Genomic DNA, 9,192 nt, shown 5'->3' on the forward strand with positions numbered 1-9,192 from the left:
TTCCTCCCAGCTGAATACTGCCAGGTCTACTGTGCTACACCTCCTTCCTTCACCCATAGCCCAGCTTGGGCTAGAGAGATGCTGTAGCCCCCAAACCCAAAACTACACTGAATCAGGGGCAGTGGTAGTGGTCTGGGCAATCGTCGTGGCAGGTTAGGGGCAGGGAGTCAAGAGGAGGGTAGGATATAGATGTATTCGAGAAAGGCGGTTACAAGCAAGGCGAGTGCATATTAGGAGCCTGGAGTAAGAGGGTGTGTGAGGTGACTGCTTGAATTCCAGAAGGAACTGAGGTCTGAGGGCAAAAGGGCAGGGAGGGATTTAGCAGGCACACACCCAGTGTTGCATGATGGGACAGTTCGCACAGACCACCTTTCCTCTGCACCACCACAGGAAGGCGGGTTCTGAGAAGAGTTCAATTTGGTTGAAAGGGGCTGTGAACCGTGGGGAGCACGGGTCCCAGAACAGGAAGAGGGCGTCAAAGAGCTCCCAGAAAAGGTTTGAGAGGGTGTGCCTGGGCTCTCGGTTGGATACCTGAAGAGAACTCCCCGCTCCCAGCCTCTCCAGTGCTTGGGCACTGGCCTCTCCTAACTTTCCTCCTTACCTAGAGCACAATCATTTGGTCCATGTTCCCGCCACCTGAAGCCCTCAGGGCTACTTGAGCTGTCACTGCCTTCACTGCTCCACCACTCCCGCTGCTGCCACCTACCCAGCTGCCAACTTGACCAACCTAAGCTACAGACCCATGGCCCCCCACTGTCCTGACACAAGCTCTAGTCACATGATCCTCCTGGAGGTTTCTATCGAAACATTTCATCTGTGGCCTCTCCTGCCATCTTGCTTCCTGGCAAGTGCACTTTGTGGTGGAGAGCTGAAGGTTTTCTTATTTGGGCTATAGGCTTGACCCAGGAGTTAAGTCCCAGACTCAAGTACTGCCTCTCTTCTCACACCCTTTAATGCTATAAGGGTTTTGGACCTCTATATAATTCCACTATTCTCTAATGTTAGCAGTGATGGCACTCTGCAGAGATAGCCCAGACAATTCCATTCTGGCAACTGGGTTTCTGAAAAGCTTCCTAACTGTGAGATCTTGGACAAATCACAGTAGAATACTTTTTGAAATGTTGTGTAAGCACATCCTCTCACTTCCCTATTTTACTAGTCTGCTAATAAATCATTAACCTAGCTATATCCTGGAAAATTGCAGTAGCTTCATAATTTGTCTTCAAAGATGTGAGGAAAGGACCAAAGACCCACCAAACCACCTCTCAAATGAAGTGCTGACAGGTGCAGTCATTCATTGGTACTCTCTAAATCAGACTTGCAGTGGAAAAAAGAACAGTCTGGGAGTTGGAAACCCTGATATACTATAAATGTCATTTATTATTTATCTCCTCATCTAGGATGTCAGCTTAAGCAGCAGGAACTTTTGTTCACTGCTAGATCTCCAAAGTCTAGAAAAGACCTGGCACACAGTAGATACTTAATAAATATTTGTTGCATAAATAAAATTTCAAAGCTCTCCCAGATTTTATCCACCATTAACTTTAGTCATCCCCCCCTAACATTTCTTCCTTAAGGCAAGTTATTGTCATTTCAGAGGAAATTAGGGACAGACAGTACCTTGCCAAAGGTTGAAGAAGAGTCAGAAGTCAATTTGGATCCCCACTATAGTAAAGAAAGCCTAGAGATAAGAGGAGAAATATAGGAAAATAAAGTATTAGACTAAAAATATCTTCAGTAAAAAGGATGCTATTATCATCTATTTATTCTTTGTCTCCCCCATTATGATGTCAATTTCATGAGGTTTCTCTGTTCACTACTATATTACAGTGCTTAGAAAAGTACTTGACACATAATGAATACTGAATGGCTAGATAGGAATAAATAAGTCTAAACTCACAGCTGGTGTGGGCCAGAAGATAAACTGAAAGGAACAAATATGGAGGCAGGGAAACCACGAGGAGGCTATTGTGGTTTTCCCAAAAGGAGCTGTAAACTGGTGAGTTTGTGGGATTTTCGACTTTGTACCTAGAGTTCATACCTCAGCAGGATTAGCCAACATCTGACATGCTAGTGGCTGCAGCAAATCTGTCCTATTTTGTAACCAAACCTCCAACTGACTATTTTTGTTCTACTTTGAGGGCTTTTCCACTGTTGGGAGTTGGTGTTCTGCGTATGGTGTCCTAGAGAAGTAGGTGTGCTTTGCCCCATTGTTTCAACAGCTAGAGGTACAGAAAGCTGCTGCCAAAGGTCACCCATGATGTGGTGGATGATGACTATTATAAAGTCACAAAGCCTTTGTGACCTCACTCCTGTTCAAGAGGTAGCTTGATAAATCACAGTAGAGGGCAGCTGGACCATATCTTCATACAAGTCACCAAGACCTGCTCTACTTTGCTGCTGGGGAGAGGCCATCAGAAACAGACTGTATTTTTAGGTTATTTCAGTCTCAGCTTATCAGTCATCCTAAGCCAACTGCTAACAAACTTATTTTGCAGACCAAATTACTAGAAAGCACTTTATTTTTCTTTTAGAGACCACTTATTTGAACCATGCAGTGCATAGGGGATATCAGCGAAGAGGTCTGGCAAGACTGCATCACCCTCTTCCTACAGACTGGGATGTGCTGTGATGCAGCGATTATCACCAATTCCCCACCATGGTTGTTAGCTTCTTACCCTGAAGGCAACTTGCTCCAGTTGACCCAGGAAGAAATTCAAATCTTGCTGGCGAGAGAGGGGAGAGAGAAGTTGTTTCTTCAAGGAATCACCCTTGCAGGGACCAAATGCTTATTGATTCGGGACAACCTTTACACTGAGGGCAACAATACCATGGACCTCCGCACCAAAGGCCAGAGTCGGGGCAGCCAGGCAGTTACTGTAGTTCAGATTGAATCTGTATACCTTGTGGTGATGGGACAAAAAGGAACAGAAGGAGGTCCTCTCAACCTTAAGGCTTTTGAGATGGCAGGATACATCAAAGAGGCCATTCATCAACACATGGCCCATTTCTAACCAAATAAAAAGGAATTGGTGTTTGACCTGGCATTTGAATTCAGTGTTATCTGTATTACATGCTAAATTAATCTGGTCTTATGGAAAAAAGAGAGATCCCATATCATGTTTGGAGTTGTCGTGTATCTGTGCGTGTGTGTGTGTGAGTGTGTATGTATATGTTCGTTGAGAGGGGGGCAGATTGATGCATTGTGTTAAAGCGTTAGGGCTTCTAGGCCTTTTTTACACCTAGAACATCATCCTTCCTCAGCACCCAGAGGAAAGAGTAATAGATTGGGAACTAGGAAATTTTGGTTCTAATCCCAACTTTTTCCTTACTTCTTATGAGATCTTTTTCTCTCTCTAAGTCTCAGTTTCTTATCTATATAATGATGAGCATACTATGTCTCTGTGGGCCCCTTAAACTCTGAAAATCTAGGATCTTGTAATGTCACACAGATCCTCCAATGTCCAGCTCAAGTACTCCCTCCTTTTTTTTAATAAAATAATTTTTTTTGGTGTTCAATTTACCAACATACAGAATAACACCCAGTGCTCATCCCGTCAAGTGTCCCCCTCAGTGCCCGATACCCATGCATCCCCACCCCCCATCCTCCTCCGCTTTCCACCACCCCTAGTTCGTTTCCCAGAGTAAGGAGTCTTTATGTTCTGTCTCCCTTTCTGACATTTCCCACACATTTCTTCTCCCTTCCCTTATATTCCCTTTCACTATTATTTATATTCCCCAAATGAATGAGAACATACACTGCTTGTCCTTCTCCGATTTACTTCACTCAGCATAATACCCTCCAGTTCCATCCACGTTGAAGCAAATGGTGGGTATTTGTCATTTCTAATGGCTGAGGAATATTCCATTGTATACATAAACCACATCTTCTTTATCCATTCATCTTTCGAGGGACACCGAGGCTCCTTCCACAGTGTGGCTATTGTGGACATTGCTGCTAGAAACATCGGGGTGCAGGTGTCCCGGTGATTCATTGCATCTGAATCTTTGGGGGAAATCCCCAACAGTGCAATTTCTGGGTCCTAGGGCCGGTCTATTTTTAACTCTTTGAGGAACCCTCCACACAGTTTTCCAGAGTGGCTGCACCAGTTCACATTCCCACCAACAGTGTAAGAGGGTTCCCTTTTCTTCTCATCCTCTCCAACATTTGTTGTTTCCTGCCTTGATAATTTTCGCCATTCTCACTGGTGTGAAGTGGTATCTCATTGTGGTTTTGATTTGTATTTCCCTGATGGCAAGTGATGCAGAGCATTTTCTCATGTGTGTGTTGGCCATGTCTATGTCTTCCTCTGTGAGATTTCTCTTCATGTCTTTTGCCCATTTCATGATTGGATTGTTTGTTTCTTTGCTGTTGAGTTTAAGAAGTTCTTTATAGATCTTGGAAACTAGCCCTTTATCTGATACGTCATTTGCAAATATCTTCTCCCATTCTGTAGGTTGTCTTTTAGTTTTGTTTACTGTATCCTTTGCTGTGCAAAAGCTTCTTACCCTGATGAAGCCCCAATAGTTCATTTTTGCTTTTGTTTCTTTTGCCTTCGTGGATGTATCTTGCAAGAAGTTACTGTGGCCGAGTTCAAAAAGGGTGTTGCATGTGTTCTCCTCTAGGATTTTGATGGAATCTTGTCTCACATTTAGATCTTTCATCCATTTTGAGTTTATCTTTGTGTATGGTGTAAGAGAATGGTCTAGTTCCATTCTTCTGCATGTGGATGTCCAATTTTCCCAGCACCATTTATTGAAGAGACTGTCTTTCTTCCAGTGGATAGTCCTTCCTCCTTTATCGAATATTAGTTGACCATAAAGTTCAGGGTCCACTTCTGGGTTCTCTATTCTGTTCCATTGATCTATGTGTCTCTTTTTGTGCCAGTACCCCACTGTCTTGATGACCAAAGCTTTGTAGTACAACTTGAAATCTGGCATTGTGATGCCCCCAGATATGGTTTTCTTTTTTAAAATTCCCCTGGCTATTCGGGGTCTTTTCTGATTCCACACAAATCTTAAAATAATTTGTTCTAACTCTCTGAAGAAAGTCCATGGTATTTTGATAGGGATTGCATTAAACATGTAAATTGCCCTGGGTAACATTGACATTTTCACAATAGTAATTCTGCCAATCCATGAGCATGGAATATTTTTCATCTCTTTGTGTCTTCCTCAATTTCATTCAGAAGTGTTCTATAGTTTTTAGGGTATATATCCTTTACCTCTTTGGTTAGGTTTATTCCTAGGTATCTTATGCTTTTGGGTGCAATTGTAAATGGGATTGACTCCTTAATTTCTTTTGGGTTTTCTACGTAGAGTATCATGTCATTGGTGAAGAGGGAGAGTTTGACTTCTTCTTTGCCAATTTGAATGCCTTTTATGTCTTTTTGTTGTCTGATTGCTGAGACTAGGACTTCCAGTACTATGTTGAATAGCAGTGGTGAGAGTGGACATCCCTGTCTTGTTCCTATTCTTAGGGGAAAGGTTCCCAGTGCTTCCCCATTGAGAATGATATTTGCTGTGGGCTTTTCGTTGATGGCTTTTAAGATGTCGAGGAAAGTTCCCTCTATCCCTACACTCTGAAGAGTTTTGATCAGGAATGGATGCTGTATTTTGTCAAATGCTTTCTCTACATCTAATGAGAGGATCATATGGTTCTTGGTTTTTCTCTTGCTGATATGATGAATCACAGTGATTGTTTTACGAGTGTTGAACCAGCCTTGTGTCCCGGGGATAAATCCTACTTGGTCATGGTGAATAATTTTCTTAATGTGTTGTTGGATCCTATTGGCTAGTATCTTGTTGAGAATTTTTGCATCCATGTTCATCAGGGATATTGGTCTGTAATTCTCCTTTTTGGAGGGGTCTTTGGTTTTGGAATTAAGGTGATGCTGGCCTCATAGAACGAATTTGGAAGTATTCCATCTCTGTCTATATTTTCAAACAGCTTTAGTAGAATAGGTATGATTTCTTCTTGAAACGTTTGATAGAATTCCCCTGGGAAGCCATCTGGCCCTGGACTCTTGTGTCTTGGGAGGTTTTTGATGACTGCTTCAATTTCCTCCCTGGTTATTGGCCTGTTCAGGTTTTCTATTTCTTCCTGTTCCAGTTTTGGTAGTTTGCGGCTTTCCAGGAATGCGTCCATTTCTTCTAGATTGACTAATTTATTGGCGTATAGCTGTTCATAATATGTTTTTAAAATAGTTTCTATTTCCTTGGTGTTGGTAGTGATCTCTCCTTCCTCATTCATGATTTTATTAATTTGAGTCTCCTCTCTCTTCTTTTTAATAAGGTTGGCTAATGGTTTATCTATCTTATTAATTCTTTCAAAGAACCAACTCCTGGTTCTGTTGATCTGTTCCACAGTTCTTCTGATCTCGATTTCGTCGAGTTCTGCTGGAATTTTAATTACCTCTCTTCTGCTGGGCGTGGGTCCATCTGCTGTTTTTTCTCTAGCTCCTTTATGTGTAAGGTTAGCTTTTGTATTTGAGTTCTTTCCAGTTTTTGAATGGATGCTTGTTTTTGATTGGATGCGATGTATTTCCCCCTTTGGACAGCTTTTGCTGCATCCCAACGATTTTGAATGGTTGTATCTTCATTCTCATTAGTTTCCATGAATCTTTTTAATTCTTCCTTAATTTCCTGGTTGACCCTTTCATCTTTTAACAGGATGGTCCTTAATCTCCACGTGTTTGAGGTCCTTCCAGACTTCTTGTTGTGATTTAGTTCTAATTTCAAGGCATTATGGTCTGAGAATATGCAGGGGATGATCCCAATCTTTTGGTATAACTTCAGACCCGATTTGTGACCCAGTATGTGGTCTATTCTGGAGAAAGTTCCATGTGCACTTGAGAAGAATGTGTATTCAGTTGAGTTTGGATGTAAAGTTCTGCAGATATCTGTGAAATCCATCTGGTGCAGTGTATCATTTAAAGCTCTCGTTTCTTTGGAGATGTTGTGCTTAGAAAACCTATCAAGGGTAGAAAGAGCTAGATTGAAGTCACCAAGTATAAGTGTATTATTATCTAAGTATTTCTTCACTTTGGTTATTAATTGGTTTAAATATTTGGCAGCTCCCACATTCGGGACATATATATTGAGGATTGTTAAGTCCTCTTGTTGGATAGATCCTTTAAGTATGAGATAGTGTCCCTCTTCATCTCTCACTACAGTCTTTGGGGTAAATTTTAGTTTATCTGATATAAGGATGGCTACCCCTGCTTTCTTTTGAGGACCATTTGAATGGTAAATGGTTCTCCAACCTTTTATTTTCAGATTGTATGTGTCTTTCTGTCTAAAATGAGTCTCTTGTAGACAGCAAATAGATGGGTCCTGCTTTTTTATCCAGTCTGATACCCTGCGCCTTTTGATGGGATCATTAAGCCCATTCACGTTCAGAGTTACTATTGACAGATATGAGTTTAGATATCATGATATCATCATATCTATTCAGTCCTTGTTTTTGTGGATTGTTCCACTGAACTTCTTCTTAAAGGGGAATTTTAAGAGTCCCCCTTAAAATTTCTTGCAGAGCTGGTTTGGAGGTCACATATTCTTTCAGTTCCTGCCTGTCTTGGAAGCTCTTTATCTCTTCTTCCATTTTGAATGAGAGCCTTGCTGGATAAAGTATTCTTGGTTGCATGTTCTTCTCATTTAGGACTGTGAAGATATCCTGCCAGCCCTTTCTGGCCTGCCAGGTCTCTGTGGAGAGGTCTGCTGTTACCCTAATACTCCTCCCCATAAAAGTCAGAGTTTTCTTGTCTCTTGCTGCTTTAAAGATCTTCTCTTTATCTTTGGAATTTGCAAGCTTCCCTATTAAATGTCGAGGTGTTGAACGGTTTTTATTGATTCTAGGGGGGATCTCTCTATTTCCTGGATCTGAATGCCTGTTTCCCTTCCCAGTTGAGGAAAGTTTTCAGCTTGGATTTGTTCAAATACATATTCTGGCCCTCTGGCCCTTTTGGCACCCTCGGGAACCCCAATTAAACATAGGTTTTTCTTCCTCAGGCCGTCGTTTATTTCCCTTAATCTGTCTTCATGGTCTTTTAATTGTCTGTCTCTTTTTTCCTCAGTTTCCCTCTTTGTCATCAATTTGTCTTCTATGTCACTCACTCCTTTTTCCACCTCGTTAACCCTCGTCGTTAGGACTTCTAGTTTGGATTGCATCTCATTCAATTGATTTTTAATTTCTGCCTGATTGGATCTAAATTCTGCAGTCACGAAGTCTCTTGAGTCCCTTATGCTTTTTTCTAGAGCCACCAGTAGCTGTATAATAGTGCTTCTGAATTGGCTTTCTGACATTGAATTGTAATCCAGACTTTGTAACTCTGTGGGAGAGAGGACTGTTTCTGATTCTTTCTTTTGAGGTGAGTCATTTTGCTCAGTGCAGAGTGGCCAAAAACAAGTTGTATTGGGAAAAGGAGAAAAAGAGAGAGAGAGAAGGAAAGAAAAGAGAAAAAGAAAAAAGAAAAAGAAGAAAAAAAGGAAAAAAGAGAAAGAAAGAAAAAGAAAGAAAGGTGAAAAAAAAGGGTGGGGGAAGCAATCAGAAATCAAAAAGAAAAAAAACACAGGGGAGTATCTCTGTTTCTATATACTTTAAGTCCCTTGACTTCCCCTGGAACTTGTCCATCTAGCTGGTCTTTTGGGGGAGGGGCCCGTTGTGCTGATTTTCAGGTGTTAGCACTTGGGGGAGCTGCTCTGCCCCCTGCCTGGTGCAGGGCTCAATGGGGATTGTTTACCCCGTGAGGCCGCAGGAGGAACAACCCCAGTGGCTGCGGCAGCTATGGAAACCTGGATTCAGCTCCCGCAGTAACTACTCCCTCTGCAGGGGCCTGGAGGATCCGGGGGCGGGACCGCTGATCTGCTTAGCTTGGGGCAGGAGCGTCCTTGCTGTCCTGGGCCCTCCCGGCCTCTACCTGTCCCGGGGGGAGGCCGGATCTTGGGCTGTGTCCCAGCGCCCTGTGCTCCCGGTCTGCACTGTTGGATTCGAGCTTCCGGCCGCGCAGCCACCTCTCCGCTGAGCCGCCACCCGAGGCCCTCCGAGCTGCTTCCGGAGCCGTGCAGCCCCCTCCAAGGAGCCGACGCCTGAGCCCTTTGGAGCTGCTCTGGTCCAGCTGCAGCCCTTAGGGAGCTTGGCGCACTCTCCTGCGCACTCCACAGGTGTCTGTTCGTGTCCCAGGGAGCCTGAGG

At 43.0% G+C, this 9,192-nt stretch overlaps 1 protein-coding gene across 1 annotated transcript; it reads left to right on the forward strand.

The window, feature by feature from the left end:
- The first annotated feature begins 2,552 nt into the window (after window positions 1–2,552).
- On the forward strand, window positions 2,553–3,014 carry LOC106558389 (profilin-1-like). Its single transcript, XM_038588796.1, has one exon. The coding sequence runs from the start codon at window positions 2,553–2,555 to the stop codon at window positions 3,012–3,014; it is 462 nt and encodes a 153-aa protein (XP_038444724.1).
- The last annotated feature ends 6,178 nt before the right edge of the window (window positions 3,015–9,192 follow it).

This window comes from Canis lupus, chromosome X, assembly GCF_011100685.1.
Source record: "Canis lupus familiaris isolate Mischka breed German Shepherd chromosome X, alternate assembly UU_Cfam_GSD_1.0, whole genome shotgun sequence".
In the NCBI taxonomy this organism is placed as follows: Eukaryota; Metazoa; Chordata; class Mammalia; order Carnivora; family Canidae; genus Canis; species Canis lupus.

Excerpts from the sequence above, each read along its gene's own strand:
- LOC106558389 (XM_038588796.1), top strand. The coding sequence starts at position 2,553 with ATGCAGTGCATAGGGGATATCAGCGAAGAGGTCTGGCAAGACTGCATC.